Source organism: Blennius ocellaris, assembly GCF_963422515.1.
Source record: "Blennius ocellaris genome assembly, chromosome: 17".
In the NCBI taxonomy this organism is placed as follows: Eukaryota; Metazoa; Chordata; class Actinopteri; order Blenniiformes; family Blenniidae; genus Blennius; species Blennius ocellaris.
The window spans coordinates 7,723,823-7,749,496 of record NC_137666.1 but is presented as its reverse complement, the minus strand read 5'-3'; the positions used below and the strand labels follow the sequence as shown (position 1 = coordinate 7,749,496).

At 39.7% G+C, this 25,674-nt stretch overlaps 2 protein-coding genes across 3 annotated transcripts; both read right to left on the bottom strand.

The window, feature by feature from the left end:
* Positions 1–1,031: 1,031 nt before the first annotated feature.
* Positions 1,032–18,429, bottom strand: daam1a (dishevelled associated activator of morphogenesis 1a). Of its 2 annotated transcripts, none has more exons than XM_080513263.1 (26): positions 17,903–18,429; positions 12,117–12,330; positions 11,940–12,029; positions 11,449–11,520; positions 11,177–11,271; positions 10,880–11,099; positions 10,304–10,417; positions 9,710–9,820; positions 9,493–9,596; positions 9,299–9,365; positions 8,992–9,109; positions 8,755–8,893; positions 8,008–8,066; positions 7,487–7,674; positions 7,120–7,377; positions 6,408–6,515; positions 5,927–6,027; positions 5,431–5,515; positions 5,015–5,121; positions 4,816–4,904; positions 4,003–4,171; positions 3,766–3,873; positions 3,580–3,640; positions 3,327–3,461; positions 2,794–2,964; positions 1,032–2,610 (listed from the first exon to the last, which is right to left on the bottom strand). In XM_080513263.1, exons 2-26 carry the CDS (start codon positions 12,300–12,302, stop codon positions 2,407–2,409), a joined length of 3,159 nt encoding a protein of 1,052 aa, XP_080369389.1. In that variant the 5' UTR covers positions 12,303–12,330; positions 17,903–18,429; the 3' UTR covers positions 1,032–2,406. The 2 variants fall into 2 exon arrangements, with proteins under 2 accessions (XP_080369389.1, XP_080369390.1); XM_080513264.1 differs by having other exon boundaries at positions 5,927–6,024.
* A 2,912-nt stretch (positions 18,430–21,341) lies between these two features.
* gpr135 (G protein-coupled receptor 135) lies at positions 21,342–25,380 on the bottom strand. Its single transcript, XM_080512455.1, has 2 exons — positions 25,169–25,380; positions 21,342–24,755 (listed from the first exon to the last, which is right to left on the bottom strand). The coding sequence occupies exons 1-2, from the start codon at positions 25,282–25,284 to the stop codon at positions 23,405–23,407; spliced, it is 1,467 nt and encodes a 488-aa protein (XP_080368581.1). The 5' UTR covers positions 25,285–25,380; the 3' UTR covers positions 21,342–23,404.
* Between the last annotated feature and the right edge of the window lie 294 nt (positions 25,381–25,674).

Sequence of the window (25,674 nt, the reverse complement as noted above, 5' to 3'; positions counted from 1 at the left end):
GAGGAGGAGGAGGAAGAGGAGGAGGAGGAGGCGGAGCGGGTGGACGACGCAGCAGAGCGAGTGGACACACATTCACTGCAACCGAGCCGCTTCGCACACCGGAACCGGGGCCAAACTACGCTTTAACACCCCCATCCTGCGTCTGCTAACTTAATGCGACTTCTGTGGATTCGTACTTGACTTTAGTGTCAAATATCTGGAGCCTATTCGGAGTCTTGAACGCAGCTTTGTTTGGTTTCTGCACGTACGGCATCCTCCACCAGGGGGCGACATATACGACCGAGAGGGGCAGTAAATTACCTGTAATCGCATTACTGTGATGTCAATTGGGATTGTTCTAATGAATAAATAAAATGATGGCAATTTATTGAGCAATTACAGGAAATTGCATTGTTTCAGCCGCATGCAGACGCTCCATGTCCCTCGTTGATAAATAAATGCAGTACATGTTCTCCCATGTCCATAGGTTTCTTTCCTGGTATTCTGGTTTCCTCCCACAGTCCAAAAACATGCATGTGATGTTAATTATCTTGATAGCTTGAATTGGCCTTGATGTGATTTGGCGGTTGTCTGTCTGTGTTTGCCCCGTGATGGACTAGTGGACTATACAAGGTATATTATGCCTATAGTAAACTGGGATTGAACCCAGAATAAAGCAGTATAGAGGATTTATGAATAAAGTGGTTCGCATTCTTTCCTCAGAATGATATTGTTGCATGCAAGTTCTTTTGTAGAATGTACTCATGCTTCTTTACACTAAATCTAGCTGTTGACTTAAGGTTATTGTTATCTCTATGTTACCATGCTATCATTTTACCAATGTGGCTCAATTGATATCAAGCAGTGTCATATGTGACTCCTGAATTGAATTGACATTGATACCAGTGATGTAAGATGTTCATCATTTTAATTTAATTTGGTCAAGTTGAAAACATATTGTAGCAGTAAAGCTCATACATGTGAACAAACAATGCAAGAGACTCAATTGAATAGATTTGTGTGTTTTAATGCATGTGTTCAGTGTTCACAAGTCAAGTACACACTACCTAAAAAGACACATTTTAAAACCTGTTTACAGAGTCAGGATTTAATACTGCATTGTGCGACAGTGCTCAACAAGTACTAGAGTTGTACACTCTAGTACTTGTTGAGCCATGGGCATATAATGTTCCCTACGACTTTATTGTTTTATATGCAGTCATACAATTATAATCTCACCTCACTCTGAGCAGGTTGAAAAGCTTAATATACAGTAGGTTAGATAAACTGATTGTCTCCTTGGGAAACAAAATCCCAGTGCAAACCATCTGTGCAGTAATATCAACAATTCATTATCGTGGATGTACACACATTGAGACAATACAAAACACTAAAAGATAACTTCTTTTAAAATGACCAGTTTCCTGCATCAAAAACATTGTTTTATACATAATAGAAAACTTCTCTGCGGTCTATTTGGTTTACTGATTGACATTTTTATTATACTGATCTGAGCCGGGGTTTTTGTATTTGAACATTTCATAAGGCCATAAATATTATTCCATGCCAAACAATCAATGGTAAAACTTATAGTATGATAGATGAAAATGTTAAATGTACTCACTTTTGATAATAAACCCGACTTCATCTTGGCTTATTGCTTTTATCAGGGTAGATTCATAAGGCAAATAGAAAACACCGCTCTGTACAGGTTAAAATTGTAACAGTGCACAAAATGAACAGAAAAAAAAATGTGATCAAACTGAGGATAGATGATGCAAATGTGCAGAAAGTGATCTGGCAGACAAATCTTTACACGTCGTTCTATGCAGAGACAATGTTTTGTTAATATTTTTATTATTTTACCAGGAAGACCCAATGAGAACAGGGTCTTGTTTGTTTGGAGCCCTGGTCGAAGTAGCAGCTAATAGCAGATTTTAAAAAAGAAAAAAAAATCACTATAGTCATATATTTAAATGTGCACTAATTTCCCTTTCTGGAGGGACACATGAATATCTTGCTTTTGTGTAATGCAGCTGGTAAACTCAAATAAAAAGCATAATCCTTGACGCAATCTAACAAGCCTCTGGTAACAATGTGGCAGAACCCTTGTAAGTAACAGGAAGTTTTATAAAACTAAACAGTCCGCTATAAACTTTAATTACTAGTTTTTGGTCAGTAGCAGAGTAATTCTCTCCTGCTTCAAGCCTAATCAAAACCTCATTTTAAGACAAATACATTCATGGACATACGTAAGCAGCTTTTTTATCGTTGGTCCCGTCTACAACATGGCAGCTGGATGAAAGTTCAAAGCTCTATTATGGACAAAAAAGCAACAATATACATATAATGTGCAGAATGCAGCCTATTTACTCCATGTTAAGTATCCCTGAGATATTCGTGCATTTCAGTCACACTCAGGTCCCGCTATTCGTCTAGCTTCGTCACGGGTCTCTCCCGGTTGGTCTCAAAGGAGTTGTGTGTCCGCTGTTTTCTTCGAGTCATCTTGGACAGATCCTTGTCAAACACCTCCCCAGAGCGAAGAGCAGAGACCAGGTCATCAAACTCGCCATCCTCCTCTTCCCCATTTGCTTTGGCTTTCATTGCCTTCAGCTCTCTGTCTCTCTTAAGCTGAAATTATACAGAGACATGATGACGGGTGAGAACCTAGTGAGGGCTGAGTCCACGATTGCTCTGACGGTCAGACTTTGGATCTGATGTCGCCTCTGAACCGTCAGAGTTTGTGCAGAATACGTCAACTGACCATGCAGAACAAATCAAATGGCTTTAGTATCATCGATAATGTCTGCTCACCTGTGCTTCAAGTAGTGCCCGTTTCTCCTCTTGCTCCTTACGTCTGGCCATGTTCTCGTTGTCCTGCCTGGCTTCCGCAAAGGCTGAGAGGAATGTGTCAAAGATCCCGAAAAAGGCATCGGGCTGCAGATTGGATGAGATTTCTCCAAAATGTCCAAGTGCCTTTGCAAACTAGAGCGAGAAACATGATGGTCACTATTTGATCTCCTCTCTTCCGAGGCCACAAATTAATTTCCTGTTGTGTGCTTGAGTTTTATATATATAAAAAAAAAAAAAAAACAATGCTTAAGTTGCTTGAATGTATATTTAAAAAGAAGAAATAGCACATTCAAGTTGTTCAATAATGGTACAAAAATCTGAATATTCATAGTTTGAAATCAATACTTGTAATGAGATTGAAAAATTCATGCTAGTCATAATAAGGTGCAGGCTGTATTTTATAGCATATTGACATTTAAAAAAAAAATTGTTAAGACAACTTTTCAACACTTTGCAGTTGTAAAATTAGAAAAAAGTGTGCGTTAGCCACTCACCAGTTCTTTGGCCTCAGTGAGCGACTCCTCCACCTCAGAGAAGCTGAACGAGGCCACAGTGACAAACTGACTGACCACAGAAACAAATTTATCAGCAGGACGCTGAGCAGTCTGAGTCTGCTGATACTTCAGCTCCTGCAGACGAACAAACAGAAGTCAGACTTACGTGTCCAGACACACTCTCATCAAACATGCTATTTTCCACATACATTTGGTTATATTTATTCAATGAAAAACAACTGGACACACTCACTGCCTCAACACTCTTCAGGCCAGATCTCAAATTGTTAATTTCTTTTTCCAACTCTGTCATACTGCATAGCGAGAGAGAGACAGAGACGGAGAGAGAGAAGATAACAAATGTCTTATTAGTAATTCAGATTGCACTTGCTAGTGTTGTGATTAGTTCCGTCATGTATTCATATCAGTCACTTCTCACTTGACTTTTGCAGCTTCTGGGACGTTCTGTAAGTCTTCACTGAAAGTAACCACCTTTGGGTACTTTCTTTCCAACACAGTGATCAGGTAGTGGAGCAGAGTGACATTTCTATAAAACACACACACCACATATACATTCATTGGAACCCATTCAGTCTAATGGAAGTAGGCGTTACAGTAACAAACACTGATGTGTAAGGATATGTCCTGAATTTGAAAGTTTTAGACTGAATCGTACCTATCGATGCTGGACTTGGTATCAGCTATCTTGTTGAGACTGGCCAGTTTAAATCCATAGGCGTTTCCTCGCTGCCCCTTGTTCATGTAGTTTCCAAAGGCCAGCACCACTTCGAGGAGCTGACGTAGACTCCTACTCCGTACCACCTCTCTGGACGCCAGAGACAGAGCTGACACCACAGAGACAAACAAAGAATGACCTTGCAAGCGCCTCAACTCAGTCAAATCTGAGAGTACCTCAATGGAACAAACAACACAAGGGTAGAAGAAAAGGCCTCACAGCTCCACCACATTTACCACAGAGACATCATATGATGGCAATGCTAACTGCTAACACAGCGAAAGTTAAACTCTCCTACCATCATCGATATAGGAGTTGTTTGTGTTTTTCTGAAGAGTGTAGACATACATGACATCCCATGTTTGTTGGTCATAAGGTGAGGTGCTGTTGGTTAATCTGTAAGTGGGGATGTCTGCTGCTTAAAGTCCAATGATCTTTTAAGGGTGCTAAACCTAGATATAGTCTGCCCTTAGTTATATAGCTAAATGGAAAATAGTAAAGAAAACATGAGGTCTTGATTAGTAACTTGAGACTAACAAAAATTCAGCTTTGAACAAAAATTCAAAGTTGGACTGAACAGAAACTTAGTACTCCTGTGAGACCTAATTCCATTCCTTGCACCTTTAAAGACATTGAGTTATTGACATATGTGAGGGAGAAATACATTCATTTTCATTTGTAGAATTGGATAAGATGGAACACATTTCATTAAAGAGTTCCATGTGAGTGACTATCGGGATGATAAAAGTGTACCTTTCAGCTTAGGTTTGACATCTTCCACTCTTTCTGCAAACTTCTTTTTGAAGTAGAGGGACTGCAGCCTCTGCTGATAGTGGTTGATTCTGTGGGTGAAAACAGATGACAATTTTGCCCCAAGAAAATAATAATGGAGAATTTTGCTATTTGATTACAAGAGGTTAGTCTTTCTTTCGCTGTGTATTTTGATGTTTACCTGCTCATGTCAAATAGAAAACGGTCTGCTTTGGCCATACGATCCAGCTCATGCTTGTGTTCCTCCAATAATTCAATGTCACTCTTCTCAGGAACAAATTTTAGAAGCTACAAACAGAGAATAGTAAGGCATTAAATGAAAAAAAAAAAAAAAACCTTAATGTTATTTACAGTATTATTATCAAACTCTTCCTCATGTGAGCCATACACATTGAACAGCGTTCCAGTAATTCCGCTGAGCCTCAGGACTTGTATTCTTGGTGATAAAGTGATTATAGATGGCCATGTATTGTACAAACATGCCCATTTACACTGCACATTAACAGGTAATTGAATTTTAATACAGACTGTGGTGGCTGATTAAATACTGTCCATCTTTAAAGTGTGCTGTGTGTGTTATCATGTGTATTGTAACACCTGCTCCAGCATGTCTTTTGGCAAGTCTTCCTGTTCATCCATTGTAGAGATGGCCTGACGGATCTCGTCATTAGTCAGCTTCAGCCTGGAAGAGAAAGGTTGAGTATTTTTTTTTATTTATTTGCTTTTGATACCCTGAGTTAAGAAACAGCCCAAGTAGAATTCCATCAACAACCAACACAACCACTTGTAGTATTACCAGGATTGTCTGCTTGAAATTAATCAAGACACTCGAAATGTCAGTGGCCTCTTAGAAAATAAATAAAAAGATTCCTCATATCCAAGTTCATGTGGACAGTATTTCACTTTAATATAGTGTAAAATGAATATATTAAATATGATATTGTCTCTCACTCCAGTTAATGACATTGTACCTGCACACACGCGCACGCGCACACACACACACACACACACACACACACACACACACACACACACACACACACACACACACACACACACACACACACACACACACACACACACACACACAGACCTTGAGAGCAGGATGTTACAGTTCTGTGCTCTGCGACCGTCGATTACTGACAGCTCCTTCACTTTCTTCGCAATAGCGTGGTCGTCTTCATTGTCCTTCTGCTATTACAGAATAAGCAACAACAACAACAACAACTGCATTACTATTATAAAATCATGCCCACAACACAGTCCCACCTATTTATAAAAGGCATCGACATTAAAAGTATGTTTTTTTTTTATTCTTGCAATATTTATCAATGTTGGTGTTTGCTGTCTTATCATAAGTAGCTTCATAGCATGTCATTATAAAACTGATATGATATGAATATGATATGAATCAGCTGACAAAAGTTTGTATTTCAATGGTAAAAAACTGATAAAACTTTGTATTTGAACAGTAAATACTATGAGATGATTTTGTAGAATTTGGCACTCTACTAAAAAGTAAATTATTTCTGGTTTAGTAGTGGGAAAGTCAGCATGTGTGGGACGTATGTTACTTGTGGCTTCTGGTAGGCTGAGAAAGTCTTCTGGAACTCCTCAAGGTCTAAAACTTTAAAGGCATTCAGATCATCAATCTCTTTCCAGATGGTTCCTTCTGTCTTGTTCTGAAACAGAAAGTGATATAGTTAATCAACATGACATTTATTTATTTTTTTTAATAGCCTATTTCTATTTCTCACAGTTTCTAACTCTCACAGAGTTCACCATTTTGTCATTTGATAAACTCCATGAATCTCTACATTTCCTTATCCAACTCAACGTCATGGCTTACTGGAGTCGATCAAACAGCTCTAAACATACCATCAAATTTTGTAAAATGTATGTTAAAGAAGCTACATGAGATTAACAAAAAAAAAAAAAAACAACCCAAAGACATTGCCATTGTGAATGTTGATGTGGATGGATGAAACAACAGCATCAGACAGATAGGGTGAGTCTACTTAAGGAGTTTTCAACAATTTTGAATTTTTCCTGATGTCACGCTGACTTCACGGTGGTTGAGTAATTGGACTTTACTGATATAACACAAAATAAGTTACATTCACTCCATCAAACATTGTCATACATGTTTCCAATAAGATTTAAAAATGTATGTGGTGATGAGGAACTAATAGTAAGTGGTGTCTGAGCAATATAGTGTGTGTGTTGTATTTAGACGAGAAGAATTGTAGCAAAAGTAACGTCTTCTAGTAACAACCGTGGCTGTACCTCAGGCAGTTTGCTCCAGTTGTATGACTTCATAGGATTAGATGGTCGGGGGATATTCTTCTGCTTGAAGATTCCCAGGGGACCTCCTGGAGGAGGTGGAGGGGGAATTGGACCATTGCCGAAAGCTGGAGGGCCACCTGGAGGAGGAGGCGGTGGTGGCGGAGGAGGCGGGGGTGGAGGACCAGGGACGGATGAACCAGCAGGACCTGGAGGTAAACCAGTCGAGGTGACTGGAGGTCCTCCTGGAACGCTGGAGGACTAACACCAGAAGAAGAGACTGAATGAATAAGTCGATCTTCAGTTCATGCATCATAACATTTAGTCACCAAATTGAAAATATTTATAACAAAAACAAACAAAGACTCACAGAGGAGAGTTGCTGCAGTCGAGCCTGGAGTTCTGCCACCTGCAGTTTGGATTCTTTGAGGTCGTTGTTCCCTCGTTCCAACTTGTCTTTGATTTTGTCCAGCATCACTACCATGTCTTCTTTCTCTTTGTTCTTCACTTCACACTCCCTTTCTTTCTTTTCAAAACGCTGCAGTAAGTTCTGGTGCTCTGCGTAGAAAAGACCATGAGACAGCCAAGTGGTCGGTATATTTCACAAACTGGAGTTGAAGTTAAGAGAGAGGTTGAACAGAAAGCTGTGAGGATGATTGGTTCGTGACAAGCCCAGCCAAAATGTCCCATAAATTTCAGCATTTTAATTATAGATTCTAATGTAATATATGTTATTAACATGGTGATATTAAACAAACATTTATAAAAAACATCAGAAATGTAAGGGTAGTTGTGATTTATTGAACTTTCATTTTTTATTTAGTGTGCATTTGTCCTTTAATATGTTCCTACACATCAACCACACGCATATGGATGTCCAGGTATGTTTACCTTTTCTTATTTTTTCAGCTTCATCTTTCCAGTGTTTTGTCTCGTTCTCCTTCACCAGCCTGGAAACACAAACACAACTGATGTAAACTTTCATCAAAACCTGACATAATGAACTGGTACCAGGCAGTTATCAAGTGAAGAGCTTTACTGAGTCAAATCAGTTCATCCTCTAATCAAATGAAACAACACTCAGTAAAGCACAAATAAAATACCAATGAACAGAAGGGGCTGTAGTTAGAACTAACTTTGTTTTCGTTTTTGCCACTCTAGGAAAAGACAGCCTATCCCAGCATATACGAAAGAAAACAAAAATTCTTATTTATCTTCGAGGAATTCATTGGTGGAGTGCCACATATATGTATGGGAGTGAAAGAAGTAATATGATGGTGGGATTGAGGAGAGAAGGGGGAGGAGTGAAGGAAATACTGGGTTGTGAAGGAAGAGGAGGGGCAGAAGATGTTTAAATGGCGACTATCGGGGGGGAAAGTATAGAGCGGTGTGAATAGTATAGACAAAGTAGAACCAGTGGATGGAGGTGGTGCAGCTTCCAGGTGAAGAAGAAGAATCAGAAGGGAAACGGTCATCAGGTTCAAAAAGCTGCTCATAAGACAGTGGGGGACGACGAGAGCATCGGGAAGCAACGTAGATAGATAAAAGCAGCAGATGGTGGTCATGCAACTTTATGGATGTAAACTGCCCTTAAACCCAAAAGAAGAAGGAAAAAAATCAAACAGGAGGACCTCTTACTTGGAAACAATTTTTTTAACGTTGAAGTCCTCCAGCGGGGCGGCGTCAGGGTTTTCACCTTTGTCACTCTGCAGAACCAGCTGCTGAATGATGCGGTCCAACAGCACCCAGTACTGGAGAGTTACACTGTTCTGCTTATCTGTCCACGAAGGAAACAATAGTCAGGACACTGCGAACCCTCTACGAGCAAGCCTCAGTGTAGAACATGAATCAAGAAAGAAAGGGAGCTGCTCTTACAGGGCATCATGAGAATGTGCTGCAGCGCAGACAGGAGGTGAGGATAAGCTTCAGTGTGGTTCAGTTTCTTCTTGATCAGCTCAAACATCAGGCCGGCACTTTTAGTTTCAATATGGGTCTGAGTTAAATGTGAAGAAAAAAAAAAGAAACGTAATATTGAAATTCAAATTGTAATGATGTCTTTTCTCAACAAGGAACACTAAAAATTCATCAACATTCACAAACTTGTTATGACTGAGTCGTGTGTGTTGAATAAAGAATGCGTTAGTAAAATAACACACTTGAACAATATCATATAAAAACTCACTGAATCAAAGCGTCTGGACAGCACAAGTTCATCTTCGTTCCTCAACAACTCAAAGTAGTCCAGATGCCTGGAGGAAAACAACACCACTGATATAAAAAAAAAATCTTTGAATTGAAGCAAAACAATCTTCTACATGTTGTTTGATCAGCAATAATAGTTAGGAATTATCGCACAATTGTTGTGCAGGTCTCTACCTGTCCAGTGTGGCATTTTCATGAGAGCGGAGTTTGTCAATGACAGGCTGAATCCCCAACATCAGAAACTCATACCGCAGGTGGGTACGAAACTCTAGACTGGTCTGCACAACAGTGGAACAGTTGGAATGTCGGCACTCGTGATTTTGAAAATACAATCTGAAGTGAACTCCAAATGATTTCTGATGGTTTCTGTTGAATCGTGACAGTTGCTCACCTCTCCTGCTCCCTGGCTGAGCACGGCATTCACGAAGGACATGACGGCTGTCTTCAGATTCACTTCATCTCGATAGCGACCCGTCGATCTGTCCAAGTCTGTCAGAAGGTTCTGTACGGAAACACACAATCAATTTATCAGTTCACTCTCATTCGCTCTCAAATTCCTGCTGATTGTATTCCTGATCCAAATGTGGTAAAAACAAATTTAATAAAAGTGAATTTGAGATTGAAATTAACACATTAATATGTCACAAAAGTATTTTTACCAGACCTCCCATCAGTCCATCAGTGAATGTATAAAAGCTGAAGTAACAGCAGCAAAAAAAAAAATCTGTTTCTATAATGGCAGTGTATTGTTCATTGCATGCAAACATGTTTGGCACAAACTATGTATTTAATTGTTTGCATTTTGCATTGTCACTTGAGCTTTTTGTTGTTTTTGTTAAGTCCAAGCAGGGAGAGGTCGTTGCAGATTAGCTCTGGCTTTAAAATCATGTTGTGTCATCATTGATTCATGCTGCAGACTTGTTCCTATGCAAATAAACATCTTTAATCAGGTAAACTGATGGAATCACACAAATGACCAACAGACCTGAAAACGAGTTCTCTCTGAGGCGAATTTCTGATAGTGCAGCATGGCTTCAAGGACTTTTTTATGGCCTCCTGGCACCAAACACACGGCACCAAGGATCTCCAGAACTGCAATCTGAGAAGAGAAAACACCATCAGCATTTGCACATAAGAACAAAAGAATATTCTAATAACGTGCATTCCAATTGGATTCACATCTGACCGAATGCAGAAGTGTTTGTATATGTTAAAAAAAAAACCAATACAAACAAACCATATCTGATCTGGTCCAATTATTCCAAATAATCAGCACACAAAAGCACAGGACACTATATTGAAGCAACATAAATTTGGTAATTAATCACAACTTTATTGAAGCCGACAACAGTTCTTATTAGAATAAAAGTAGAAGTTGATATATGCAAACTACAGAGGCAGGAACAGCCTTAGTTTTTAGCACAGATTGCTTATAATGTGTGTTTTAATCTTCATTTGATAAAGACAAATACAGTATTAACATCACACTTTTCACATTTTAGGTATATTGAAAACAAGCTATTGGAGGAAACTCGAAAACAAATGTCCTGCATGTACACACCTTGGTTTTGATGTTTTCAGCTGCGAGGCTTTGTGCGATGATGTTGATGCTTTCGCTGTGTCCGAGGACATGAGCTCGGCCCTGAGAGTTGTTCATCAGGGCTTTGATGCAGCCAATCAGCGAGGTGTGAATTGGAGATTCGCTGGTCTCGTAGTCCATTGACTTGAGGAAATTCAGGATACAGGACAGGCCATCAAAGTCAATGAACCGTGTGACGAAGCTGAAGATCAGCCAGAGTGGTGGGTTAGGGTAAAGTCTTTTCAGTGAGAAATGTGTAATCTAGAAGTCATGGTATACCTCATTGGCTGTGTCCGCAGTGCTGTTTTCAGGCCTTCAACCACTTGACGTCTCCCCTGATCATTTTCATTATCCACCATTAGGAAGGTCTTTCTCTGGAAAGAGAGAAAAAAAAAATCAACCCCTCACAACTTGCCACTTTTTCTGTCACAAAGCAGTAATGGAGAGTTTGCAGTCTTATTAACCAAGGAGAGAAATGTTAGTAAAATATGTGTGTGCATGCATGTGTAGTAGAAGGACTGGATGGAAAAATGAATATACGAGTTACTCACAGCAGCCATGGTCCTGAGCTGGTCAATATAAAACTCTGGCCACTTGTTTGCCCCCATTTGCTCCTCTGCTTCCTGAAATGCACAAAGAGCAGGGGCTCCTTTAATTGGGATTCCTCCTCAGAAATCAATAAACTAATTGATCCTTGGGAAAAGGCATCACTCTGATCCCAGTTCACTAACGTGCTAATGAGGTGAGGAGACATGTATGTTGGCGAGGCAGTGATGATGCCTCGGGACACTTCACGATCGGTTTCAGTATGCAGACATGATGGTTTGTGCTGGTATGTGTCAGTCATCATGGGGAAGTTTAGACAACGCTGAGTAATTCAGTGGCGGTACACGACAACAATGAATGAATGTCAGAACAAACAAGCTTTGAACTTCTCTAATTTTTCCATTGATGCAACTGCTTGGCTCACGTCACATTTAAACAGACACATCCATTTGCGTGTTAACAGCAGTACGCATTGTTACAGTTCAAATTGTCTTACCATTTTCTTACTACAGTAGATGTGCCATTTTTTCTCTGCCGGCAAAGCAAACATGGCAGCCCTGTGCTCCTCAGACAGATCCAGCTCACCCTGTTACAGAGTGAGATATGGAGGGGAATTTAGGAAGATAAGACACATGACATTCTAGATGTTTGCATGGACTGTGTTCTTACGCACCACCAGCTCAGCGAACATGGAATCGAGCTCTTGAGCGGGAGGCATGGGCAGGGTGGGCTCCATCATCGCCATGGCGTCGCTGTTCACTTGGAAGTGTTTGATTTCTGGTTGATCACTTTCCTTGAAGCAGCAGGAGAATATGGACGACAGGCCCCGCCCCCCAGGCTGCTTTAGGCGGGAGGCCATGGTTACAGCAGGGACCTCACCTCAACTGCTGATTGGACAGAGGGACAGATAGAAAGACACATATTGACATGAAGTATTGCTGGTAATGAGGGAAGCTTGTTCGAGACGAATCAGCAACTCTGAGATCTTGACATGTATGATTAGATTTTTCACTGTGGTCAATGATGTGGTTTAATTCTGTTTCCAATCTGGTTAGTTGGGCCTCCACTGGGGGAAAGGCATTGCCTGCTTTAAGGTTTATCGCAATTAGATGATAAAGTCAAAGAAAACCATGATAAGACCCTTTAATGAATTTAATTCAAACTTGGGAAAACTGTTGTTAGCATTTAGAGTCAAAGTGTCCCCCACAATTTGGCTTCACCGCAAAGTTTTGGCAAATTAGAACGATTGAAGATTGTCCTGCCCATTCATTTTTATTATATTTCTCGTAATACTTTGCAACATATTAAATTCCAATAAAACAAAATGCTGCCGTGTTCTACAAAATCTATCAATCTTCAAATCTATCTTCCTTCGCGCCCCAAATATTTCCACTGGTATGAAAGTTTGATTTTTTTCGACTTCCCAGTGAAATGTTAAATGCAAATACAAAATAATGCATTATTTACACTGAATGACACACAAACATGATTGCATGCACACGCACAGACACACTGGGTGTGAGTAACACGACAAACAACTGGAATAGTTCTTGTTCTCCCAGTTGAGTCACAAGGTGTGGCTCAGTGCATTTCCATCGCCGTGTGCTTTTGACTTTTTTTTTTCTTTTTTTCCAAGGACTTGACTTAAAACACAGTTGATCCTCTGTTGGGTTTTTGTTTTTTTTTCCCCCAGAAACAAAGCAATTGTTGTAAAAAGCCACCAACTGATTATAAATAGAAAACTCTCACTTTCCAAGTAACTTTTCAATAGATGATAAAGGCTTCTTTGTTTATTTTCCATCTTTCGATCAATTGTTTCTTTCAATGTTTTAAGCTTGTATTGTTCAGTTTATAAATTCAGTTTTTGACTTAAATACCACCAAGTGCCATTTAGTCATTTCTGACTTATAAACACATTAAAGTCCAGCTACAACAATAAAATAGAAGTTAGCAACAAATCAAGTTGAGCTTATGGATGCACTGTTGAATTATAAGAGCCCATTTGTATTTAAAATACACTTATATTTGTACCATTGTATTGCGTTTTCATGTTCAGGTCTAAAAATCTTTATTTCATTACCTTACAATTCTCCTTTCTAATATTTGCATAAGGGTTGAATGTCCAACTTACAAACATATTTGTACTTGGAGGAGTTTTTTTCAATTCAAATATTAAATTAAGATCTTTAGCATTAAATATACTCACAGTCTTCCTGTTTATTTGAAGCTCACGTGAAGGATTTTTGCACTAAGGCGCCTACATGTTTACTTTACTATTTAAAAAAAAAGGTTTGTTTCAAGTGTTCCTCTTTATTCATTTTTTGAAATGTTGCATTTGCACCAACTTTGCCTGCTTAAACAAAACACTCATGGAAGACTGATACTCAATAGATGAATACAAAATAGGGAGTTTGTCATTTCACAATTATCTTACAGTCAGAGACATTTTACAGATTTGCTCACATGCTTCCCAAATAGCATCGTTCTCTATCTTGATGGAGCCCTGATACTGTATATTTGGTCATCAGTTAAACCTGTAACTCGTCGCTGTCTGCTCGACACAGGATTTTTCTGTGGTTATAACAGGAGGAGTTGATTAATGACGGAATCATGACTCTGTCAGAGCGCTGAAAGTTGGCACCAGTGCCAGTAGGAGACAACAGGTTAGTGTTTCATGTGGAATGGTCTAACGAGCCTTTCGGGAGTGGCAGAACTGTTATGTGAAGTATGTAGTCCTGACACACAGGGAGGATCAGACACACCCTCGCCAGCAGAAAAAGTTGTTGGAAGTGATGCTGAACCAGAATTAGGTCTGAAGCTTTGTCAGTTCTCAGATGAAACCCAGGTGTAAGAGGGTTGGCTGAGAGTCTTTCAGACTGAACTGTTTAACAAACTGTAAATGCTTGAAATCTTTACAAATCTACGTGTAGATGATTGTATCTGCAGAAAAGATGGATGAATAAATGTGCTGCAGTTCAGGTATTCATAACGGAGAGGAATGTTCTACTGGGATTTACAGTGAATGCTAGAATCCATAAAAAAATTCAAAAGAGAAACTCCATATACAGCAAAATGCCACCATCCAAAAATCATTACTAGAATAGAAAGGATATCAATGTGCTCCCACCGTCTTTTCAAAATGTATTTGAATATATTCTTCTGTTTTTGCTGTCCATAGATAATAATCAGAATTTAGCTGGAATAAGAAAAATCCTTCAACTATACAACAGCACCAATAACACTAGTGGATTATCTGTTCCTACTTTTGTAATTTACCGGTACCTCTGGGCTTCCAATGTAAGAAAAGTGAAAGTAAGGGTTTAGACCATCAATGATAGACATTAGCTCATGGTGCAAGCTCAGCAAACCTTCTTGCCTGGTGTAAAAGAGGAGAGGTGCTTGAGGTAGAAGAGAGGATGTTTTCAGCCGTCACATCATTTGTATCAGTAACAATGACTGGTTTTGTCTCAAACACTCACTGACACAGTAATGATGTATCCTATGCTTTTTTGTTGAGTCGGAACATTTCATCATGCAATTTGTTAGAGTAAAATAACCCCTACAACAAATGTTTTATTTTGAACTATTTGCTGTAATTGTTATATAAATTCCATCGGTTTGTTTCAAGCTCACTTAAATGCATTTTGCCACCAAATCACAACATGCTGGTTCAAATCGAACCAATTTATAGTTTACTGTTATTGAAGACAAAACCATTGTACTTAAATTACCCAGGCTAAAATCAATGATATGACATTTTTATAATTTTACAATTCATTTTTACAATAAAAATACCATACGAAAGATGGATGTTATTCATTTCTATAATCGAATTATCTCATAAATCTGACGGCACAACAAAATCGAATCCCCACAACAGCCTGACCTGTTGGAAAAGTTGTAGATATACACAAGACTGGAAAAATACACATTATCATCAAATATCACTGAATTCAAACAGTCAAAATGACCACAACTTCAAACTGCAGTCAATTCAACCCAAGTATTAACTCAAAAAGAGGGATCCAGGGTTGACATTTGAATATTGATTTTAGGCTGAAAGTTGTTCTTATATTCTTTTGTGATGAAGTATATTTTTCCACAGTCAGAAATCAGACTTGGCATAAGAGCAAAGAAAATAGACAACAATGAATACAACAGGTTGACAAATGCAACTTACCATTCCTTCTGGAAAATATGTTTAGACAGATTAGTTATAGCATTGTTTGGTATTATACTAGTACTAGTAAGTGTGTTTGAACTAAAAAAAATTCTTGTCAGGAAGGAAATCCCTTAATTATTGATAAACATGATATTTATCAGCTTAAAACAAGTGTCTTGGTTAAACTCACTTAAATTAATGCTTCTGGATCGAGGCGAGCAAAGAAATATTTCAAAATTCTAAAAGAAACATACTAAAAGAAAAAAGAGAGATTGAATGTTATTCAATTCATTAGCCAAGAAACTAATTCAGATGAAATAAAACTGACATGTTGAAAGATAAAACATGTAAACCAAAGGAAGCATGTATTCCGCCGTCTATCCTGATGTATTCCAGTATCTCACAACTAATTGAATTTGTGCACTCTTTATATATTTGAATATTCCACCCCTATATATGGGAACTATTTCAAACAAGATCGAATTCTGAGACAAAACATTGTTAAAACATGTCAAAAAGGTTTGTTGAAAAAAGCCTATTTGCCTGAACAGAAGAAATAAGAATAACTATAAACGAACTACAGACATAAAAAACCGATTGAACTAAGATTATATTCAGCTGCTCCAAAGGGAGACATTTTTACGGGATATGTGACAAGTCAAATGGATTGACACTGAACTCTTGTGCAACCTATCAACCTTATTTATATTTGGGAATTATCTGAAGTCCAAATTCAAAAACATATTGTAAAGCAGCTGGAGGCCAGTGGTCAGCAGCATCTTTCAGCTCACTTGGATTGTGATCAAAGGTGATAAACTGTATACCAGTCATCATGATGATAACATGTAAGCGGTCCTTGAATTGTCACATATGGCCACATTGGCATCACTGACCTGTTCTCACGGTTATCATCTGGTAAACATGATTCATCAGATAAACCTACTTTTCACACGACAGTCTATCGTCAGCTCTGGTTGAAAACTATCTGGAAGCACAAATAAAGGAGGCCTTGATGGCCTTGACTAGTTAAAACTCAGTAAAAGCCTTCACAAAATGTGACAACAAGTTTGAAATGCATTATTATGTTCTTTTACTAGTTTCTAACCTGCAGGGTCAGAGAAGTACTGTGAGAAATGGAGCCTCCCCTCAATAGGATGCATATCCTATGCAGTTTCTGCACCCAAAATCCACTGTCTGGTCCTGCCTTCCAACAGAAAAAGTAATGAACTACTCTTAACAAGTGTCCCTTGATGTGTGGTGGTGTTTGATAATGTCCACGTGGTATGCTTGCTTCAGTCACGTCAGTGTTTTTTTTTTTTTTCACTTTACATAACAGAGCATCAATGTTTCCTGCCGACCTCCAAATGTGATCAGAGCAGTGGAAGTCTGTTCACTTTGCGGATTGATGGACACAGTTCACAGGGTTTAATCAATAGTGTATAGATCTTTGCAGAGAACGTGGGTCATAACTTGGCTCTCTACAGTGTGAGGTCAAAGGTCGGTGTCGCCCTGGGGAGGTGGGTGGGGGCACTAGTTTCACTGAAAGACAGTTCATATGCTAAGTGTTTGATAGTTTGTTTGTTTGTTTTCTGCCCGAGCAGGTATCGTGCAGAAACGATCCAGGCTGTGATCCTCAGTTTTAGACAAAACATGGCCACTGTCACTGCTCAGCAGGACATTTTAGGTTTCCAAAATGGGTTAGCTTGCTGTCTGTAGCCAATTTATTTGTTTGTTGTTCAGTATCCTAGCCTTTCCTCTCATTATTTTCAAACCTGCAAGGAGAAGAGGTTTCTTCCTAATAAAAACGTTGGCCTTTCCATTGTTGCTTGCATTTGTCAAGAAACAGCTATTTTGTTTCGGCGCTATAGGACTAAAACTGCATTAAAACAGATTTAAAGGATTGATTGACGTGTATTTCTTGTAAAACTGATCACCACAACTGATAATGAACAGATCAAAGTCAAACACACAGACACTGAAGTTGCCTCTCAGCAGCTATTCAACATAATTACTATTATTCAACAGTACATTTAGACCATCATAGATTAATTTGCGTCCTGTCACCGGACTTTACCATTCAGCACTGACTGTGTTGTATGATTCAGCAATAAACAAGTCTACATTTGAAAAACTGTGCATTGAAGATGAGACATGCTGAGACCCTCTGGATGTATTTGAAGCTGAGAAACCAGATTTATTGAAAACATAAACTGCAATTTTACATTACAGTCACTTCCCACGCTGTTCAACAACATGGTCTGATTATTTACAGTGTGAATGATCAGAGGGTGTCTTACCTTTGTGGTTCTGTGTAACTCGGTAAAAGATTTTTTTTCCTCCAGAATATGAAGCAGCAGTCACTCTGTTGTCGCTGCACATCAAACTCCACTTCATCATCTTGTCAGCTGCTTGTCAATGAAGCCAGCTCTGGATCTCTTTTTAGATCATAACTTCACATTTTTTTGTTTGTTTGTTGTCCAGAGGAAGAAAAAAAAAAGCGGACAAAAAAAGAATCAAATGAATTTTGGATTTAGTTGTTCAAACTGAGTCGACGGTCAAAATCCGCTTACAGGCTCTCCGGGTCCAAACTGCAAAAACATATTCCACAAGTAACAAATAAAAGTAACTGAGAGTTGAGTCTGACGGAAATTTTTCTTGTGGCAGTTTAGCAGGTTTGACATGAAAAGTTCAAAATTCTAAGTAATCAAAAAAAACCCGAAACCTGTCTCTTAAATAGTGTAATGTAATGTTGCCTCAGTTTTCTTATATTTTCCTGATGTCCTCCTGAAAGTCAGTGTCTGCCGTTTCAGTGCGCCAAGCTGAAGGTACAGTGAAACTGAGCGACCAACCTCACTGAGCGTTTACAGTGTGTCACGATGTGCAGGGCTGGAACCACACGCTACTGCATTCCTAATGGGGACGGTCACACCCACAGCCGAGTGTGTGTGCGCGCGTGTGCGTGTGCGTGTGCGCGCGTGTGTGTGTGTGCGGCAGAGAGACTGAGACTGCTCCCTGACACTGTTGTGTCTAATAATCAGGAGATTTTACACATGCACATCAGCATATTTGGCTATTTTGGTTGTGCAAAATATTGCAGTCATTGTTTACTTTGGCGCATCAGCGGGATCCTCTTCCAGGACCACAAGCAGCTTTTTCCATTTTCCCAGAAAACGTTAACAAAAAAGTAGCTCAGAAAATACTTAATAACAATTGGTGATATGTCTCTTCATATAGCAGCTGAACACTTCTGCCATATATCTTACAAATGTAATATTGCTTAGTTTTGTTTGATATGACAGGAGATATATATTTTTTAAACTATATAATCACTTCCAAATTGTGGGTTGCACTCGTCTTGAGTTAAACTGCATTATAGTGACATTTGTTTCTGAAATGAATTGGAAACGTGTTGAATAAGCGCTATCATTACTTGTCTTTCAGTTTATTTCAATGTTCTTCATTCAAAAGTAAAAGTTATGGTAAGTCTGCAACAGTAATTATGTTCTTTTATTTGTTCATCTGCATTTGGTGTAAAGAGTCCTATAAATATCTTCAGGTGATCATCTGGCCACGTGTGTGTGCGTGCATGTGGGTCTGTGTGATATGAAGCCCGGTGACATTCCTGCTCACTTTTGCTCTCGGCTGTTGCACAGCCGTAAATGTTGTTCTTTGGTTTCCCAGTCTTGAACTGCAGGTAGCGTTAGAAGAGCAGCGATTTAGCCATTATCTCAGATCCTATCGTACCAACAAGTAGTCCACGCCCAGATGTAGTGGCTTGTCAGGTCGAATGGATAATTCACTATTAAGCAGCAGCCTCCTGGGAACAGAATTCAAAACTTATTAAACACAATGTACACAGCATATACAGCTGTGAACCCAGCTGTTGGTGGTCATCAACAAAGCTTATTATAATCTGGCTAAAGATCAGTATCACCAAAAAAAACAAAAAAACAATGTTGTTTCTTTGTGGGGTCGATAAATACTTAATCCAATGAGAATTGTTACAAGTTTTTCCACTTACAAAGAATGGACAAGTCTGTAATATTAGATACAATTCAAATGTGAGAATCAATCTAAAATAAATAAATAAATAAATAAAAATCCAGAAAATCACATTGTATATGATTAAAAAAAAGTAAACATTGTATTCCATATAATAAAACTTGCAAATCCGGCATTGTATCAGATAATTAATAGCTCTACTATATGCAGCGTCACTCTAAAACAGATTTTCGTGGGAAGACGAATCTCACCTCACTGAGCTGGAAGCACCTTTCACCACCTCGACCCTCCTGCTGCAGCCATGCTTTTCTTCCTCCAAAGGAATTCCTTATCTTTTTCATTGTAAGATAATATCAGTAATCTCTGTTGGGATCCACAGCCAAGAAAGAAGCATAAAGGTATCACTGTGACATTTATGGCTGATTTGAAATATCTGGTCAGCCTTTAGATATGGTATGCTTTTATCGCCGTAAACCTCTTGGTATGAAACTCATTTTTATCATTTTAATTAGATTTTATTAAACTCACAATAAATCCACCTGTTAATAAAGTGTTTTAAAGTTAATAGATAGGTGGGACCCCCACCCCCATATATTAAAACAAACTGCTCAGCCTGACTTTTTAATCATCAGGAAGGGCTGAAGTCATGATCAGGGTCAGATCACAGATTTATGCAGAAGCCAGATGAAGTAAAGTAACTTCACAGTAAAAGTCATTCATCCTCTGTAGGCCACTGTGCAGTCCCGCGGGATGCCCACTCTTTCAGAGGAAAAGCCTCGAGATTTAACCTCAGATTGTAAATGGACCAGCTTTATTGTCCATGTGGCCTGACGTACACTGGTGTCGCGACGCCCTCTAGTGTGAGCCGAGAGAAAAACACCTCTGCGTCATTCCGACTCCTGGTTTAGAAAACCATCTCAAGTTATCGGCATCAAGTTCAGATGTAGTGCCTATTACAGGTGCATATTACTAAAGTTTACATCTAATCAAATATGAAAATAAGACAAATATCTATTGCGAATGTCACAACCTGGACCTCCACAGCACTGTGCACATTCAAACTTTAAAGATCAAAGCATAGATTTTTAACACCTCTGCAATATATATATATTTTAAACATGTTTAATCAAAGTCACCGAACCAAAAATATAGATGAGTTAAATTTACTTCAACAATTTAAGAATCATATATTAAGTGGATTTTTAACAGTGTTGAACTGCATATTCACTACATGAACATGCAAACCCCACACAATAAGACGTGTCTGATACAATGCAGAGTAATGCAATACTGAATTGTTCAACAGTAGTCAAAATAAAAAAGTACAGACAGTCATATAGTATGTTAAAGAAAACTACAAAATAGAAAGTCAAGCCATTCAAAATAGTGTCTGTTACCTCCTCAGAAAATGTTTTCATTGTCATTCAGCTTTTGTTACGTAGGATGTATTAATTAATTCACACTAAATTCCAGTCATTTGTATCAATTAGAATACATTATCATGTGATGGTGAGAAAACTTAATAAATAACATGAAAGGACAAGAGCCCATGCAGAAATTTAAATTGGAGAATTGGAGGGGCCATTTAGCTAATTTTCAATGTGCCTTTAACTTGAACTTTTTTTTCACAAGAAACTCTTAAGTACTTCAAAAGTTGATTTAAAGGAGTAAAAAATGGAATTTGCAATTAGAAAATGTAACAAGCTTTTTATTATGACAAAGGATGATATAAAAAACACATTTACACAGAAAGGGCAGGCTGAAGTGTTCACATTTGCTTTCTGCTTGACACATAAATCTTGTGGTTCTTGACACACCGCCAGAACCACTCGGCACGTTCACAGCTTAGCTCGGCCACGAATACTAGATTTTGTGTGGTTCATTCCTTGTCAAACCATCCTGACTCATTATTATAGAAAACCTTGTCTGTGTATCTTCCTCCTTAACTTATATGTCTTCTCCTTCACACCAAGTTGTTTGTACATGAGATATTTTTGCTGTCCAACATTAACCCCCGATGGAAACATTATGTACATTTATTTCTGCCACTAAACATACAAAACAGTACTCGGATTATGAATTTTGTGAAACTTGGGCTTCTTCTGGGGAAAGTGAAGCCGTTAAAGATGTATAAAACACAGAAGTTCACTCTTTAGTTATGCGGCGGAGCCTGAATTCACGTTTCAGTAAATGAACAGAAAACACCTTCAATGTTTTCAGAGATCTCTTTCCTTTAATTTTGGAGTGTTTCATCTTCTACCTTTGTTTACTGAACCTGCATAAACACTATGAATGACTGATTTTACCCAGATGCTCACAGTTATAAGAACTTGCCACTGATTTGACTGTAAGATGTCTAAAATACGCATAGCTAAGACATAAAAGTTATGTTATGTTGCTAAAATCTGAGTCCATCGATTGTCAAGTACAAGACAACAATCATCCGTACGTGTGCCTTAAAAAAAATACTCTACGGTATTGGTCATCTCCTCCTTGCAATCCAATAGCTACTTCAAGGGTATTGAGAAGTATGAAGGGCTACTTGCAATGTAATTAGTTTTGAACCGTGTTGTTTTTACAGAGCAATATCTTCAGAAGATAAAGTATTCTAGACCGTGTTGGCCAAGCTTGGTTTACTGGCCTCCTGGCTGAGATGATGATTTCAGCAGTTTTGTAAAGGATCGTGCTGCTACTCGAGCCACACACTTCCGTTTGATCAAACCTCAAACTTCGAGTCCTCGGAAGCATGTACGGATGATTGCCACTGTGCGACTTACTGGTTTGATCCCATCGCCACAGCATCTGTCTGACTTTTCAATAACTTCTAGATTCCACTGTCTTACTGGTTATTGTTTTTACCATCATGTTGGAATGACGGGATTAGATGGAAAAATTGTGTCCTTTGGTCTTTTTGGAATTTAAATCATATAAGACATGTACAGTACATACATGTAATGTGTCGTACGCATGAAGTATCAAAGACTGAGGATATGTAACTTGCTTCCTCAGTTATCTAGAGACACATGCATTAACATACTGAAATGATATATTGAACTGTCATTGATAAACTGCTCTGTGCTAATTCAATGGACAACTTGTTGTAGACACAAAAATCCAAGAATCAAACCGAATTTGTACTTTCCATATCTCACACGTATGTTGCAAGGACGTAACCTAAACGTCCGGTGAAATTAGGGTCAAAATTCGACTGGACAGGAACCAAAAACAAGTGCAGATGACTCACTTTCTTGAACTTGTAATTGACAGGAACTTATGTGGAAAGGATTTTGGAGATCCAAGAGAGAACTAATAGACTACACTGCAACAATAAGAGTTGTACATGTTTATCATTTGAGCCAAAAGATTGTGAGGCCCTGCAAATCATGCTAGGTAATGAGTAATCCCTGCAAATGTTTTCAGATATTTGGGGAAATACTTTGCAAAGCCTGTTTGCAATTCGTCGCAGCCTAGACAAGATTGGTGCTTAACCCCTGTAACCGCCGCCTCCACACATACACACGCATATACCCACACACACACACACACATACACACACACACATTTGATCACTAGGGGGATTTCAGAGTGATCCTGTAGAGTTCTGATATGATTCAACCTTGCTATCCTTGTTGGTTTGCACGAACCATTTTGGCACATCAGTAAACACAATTCTTTAAATTCTAAGTGAAACATCGTCAAACCTCATAGACCTTTAGAATCTGCGATGTGACGGGACACAAAGATTACCAGCTATTATAAAACTGATTTACACCAACGAAACAGAAGTAAGTGACACGTCACAGACTGGTGTCGGCCGTCTTCATCTTTGGAGAGCCCACAGAGTTGGGTAGCGCTTCAGTGCCGTGTTGGGCATCCCTGCAGAAGAGCACAGCGGGGTTTTTACAGGCCCACATCGCCACCTCTCCTCCCGCTCCTGCTTTGCCAGGGCTTGAACTGGACAGCCGGCTGTTATTAGTCATCCCCACACGGCTCACATAGCGGTCCCTTAACCTTTCGGGTTGGTTCGGACGAATCTCGCGGTTCTGAGTGTGGCTGGAGAGGTAGGCGGCAATGTTTCGGGTCCGGTAGCCTTCCTCTCTGCTTCTACCGAGTAACATGGATATGTTAGGGTTCCTCAAAGCATAAATGAGGGGGTTGATCGCCCCATTAGCCCAAGCCAGCCAAATCGCTACCGTGTCCATGGCAGGGTTGAATGTGTAGTCCCCTATTGCTGTAACTAGTCCCATTAAACAGTACGGACCCCAGCAAAAGATGATGAAAACAATCATGATCAGAACTGTGGTGGCCGTCCGCATTTCACTGTAGAAACGCAGCAGGTACGCGTACGTCGTCACTGGTCTGACTCGTATTTCAGAGAGTCGAACAGTCTTACAGATGTTGTAATGGCAAAAGCACATAAGGGAAAAGGGCAGTAAGTAACATACAACAATCAGACATATGCTGTAGCCTGTGCCCATGCGTGACGTACCAGAGTGGAACACATACATACAGTGGTAGAAGCCTTGTTTGTGGATTTGTGTCGGGGTTGAAATCAACAGATACCACGGCAAAGAGAATATGACTGCAGTTAGCCACACGGCTACCAACAGCTGGGTTGCTTTTTGACGGCCGATCTTGGCCTGTGGCTGTCTCACTATCGCATAATACCTGTCAAAGGAGATCAGAGTCATAGTCAGGGTGGAGATAATCCCAAAGCAGGTGTTGAAGAATCCATTGGCCACACAAAAACGGTCTCCGAACATCCAGATGCCGTCCTTACTGAAGAGCATGATGAAAGAGAAAGGCAGGCACAAAACAGCGGTGAGGAAATCCGACAGCGACAACGACATGATGAAGGCGTTGGTGACTGTCCGGAGCTGTCTGTGTTTGATGATGACGATGACAACCGCCGAGTTCCCAAGGCTGGACAGGAGAAAGATGGCGAGCAGTACCAGGGCCTGGGCCGCCACCCTGATTCCCTGCAGCACAGAGTTATTGTTGGCGGCGCTCAGCACCGAGGGCGTCGATGCCTGCTGGATCTGGCTGAGCTCACTCCCTCTTTGGTCTATGAATGCTGAGAGGTTTGCTGTGGCAAGCACTGTGGCCTCTGTGGTGGCGGTCACCAAACTGGTCACTATGGAAACAATCCTATAAAAACCCACGCCGGACCCCCCCAGAGAGGACAGGAAAAATCAACCTTCAACATAGTGCATACTTTGAAAACACATATGGTTGAGAGACGACACACATTTGGACAATACTTGTTTCAGTTCCAAGAAAGTCCTGTGGTACTTCTTCTCGGCCTGTGACACATTTCTGCAGTCTGTATAGCCAGTCAATCACAAATGAGGTATAACCGACCTATATAACTTTCCATTGACATAACATCTGCAAATCTGTACCGTACTGTGATTTAATTGTGGAATTAGCATGTCACCCTACACTTGGCTGTGTGTCACCCATAGGTTGACACAATGAGTAGTTCAAGCAGTTGCTTGTGTTTTCCGTGCCCCTCACATGCACGTTGGGACAGTATGCATAAAACATCGTGAGTGAATTACCTCGGAACAGCAGGTGAGGCGGTGCCCAGCTGGTTGAAGAAGCTCTGGCCCGAGGAGTCGGCGGTGTAGTTGCTGCCACTGCTGCCCTGCAGGGCGGTGCTAATAGGCGAATCCATTGACGAGGCACAAAGACCAAATGAGAAAAGTCATCCCTCGTCTCAGGCGTCAACATTCAGAGAAGCTTTCCTGGATCTAAACGGAGCAGCTGACGACCCTCCCATCTGCAGCTCTCGGTTTTAATCAGCCGACGAGGAGAAAACACAAGGGGAAGCAAAATCTGCTTCCACATGCTGACAGTCTGTAGATGTTTGACTGATGGGAGCAGTTAGCACCTAGAAAATACTCCCCAAAATGTTTCTTTGCAACATGTTATGAACTATGCTTGTAAACGTTTTTGATCAATTCCATAAAACTCACAGTGACAGTCTTGTCTTGAAATCACCTTCTCAGGATAATCCACTAATTGACCCCATTATACCAAAGAAATACTCCTTAAATGTCCAAAA

What these genes read in the sequence shown, in the direction of transcription:
- daam1a (XM_080513263.1), bottom strand. Translation starts at nt 12,302, where the DNA reads ATGGCCTCCCGCCTAAAGCAGCCTGGGGGGCGGGGCCTGTCGTCCATA. An exon ending in CTGCGGACACAGCCAATGAG is followed by an intron (nt 11,100 to 11,176) that starts GTATACCATGAC and finishes GCTGATCTTCAG; the next exon opens with CTTCGTCACACGGTTCATTG. An exon ending in TGTCAAACCTAAGCTGAAAG is followed by an intron (nt 4,172 to 4,815) that starts GTACACTTTTAT and finishes CTGTGGTGTCAG; the next exon opens with CTCTGTCTCTGGCGTCCAGA.
- gpr135 (XM_080512455.1), bottom strand. Translation starts at nt 25,284, where the DNA reads ATGGATTCGCCTATTAGCACCGCCCTGCAGGGCAGCAGTGGCAGCAAC. An exon ending in GCCTCACCTGCTGTTCCGAG is followed by an intron (nt 24,756 to 25,168) that starts GTAATTCACTCA and finishes GGGTTTTTATAG; the next exon opens with GATTGTTTCCATAGTGACCA.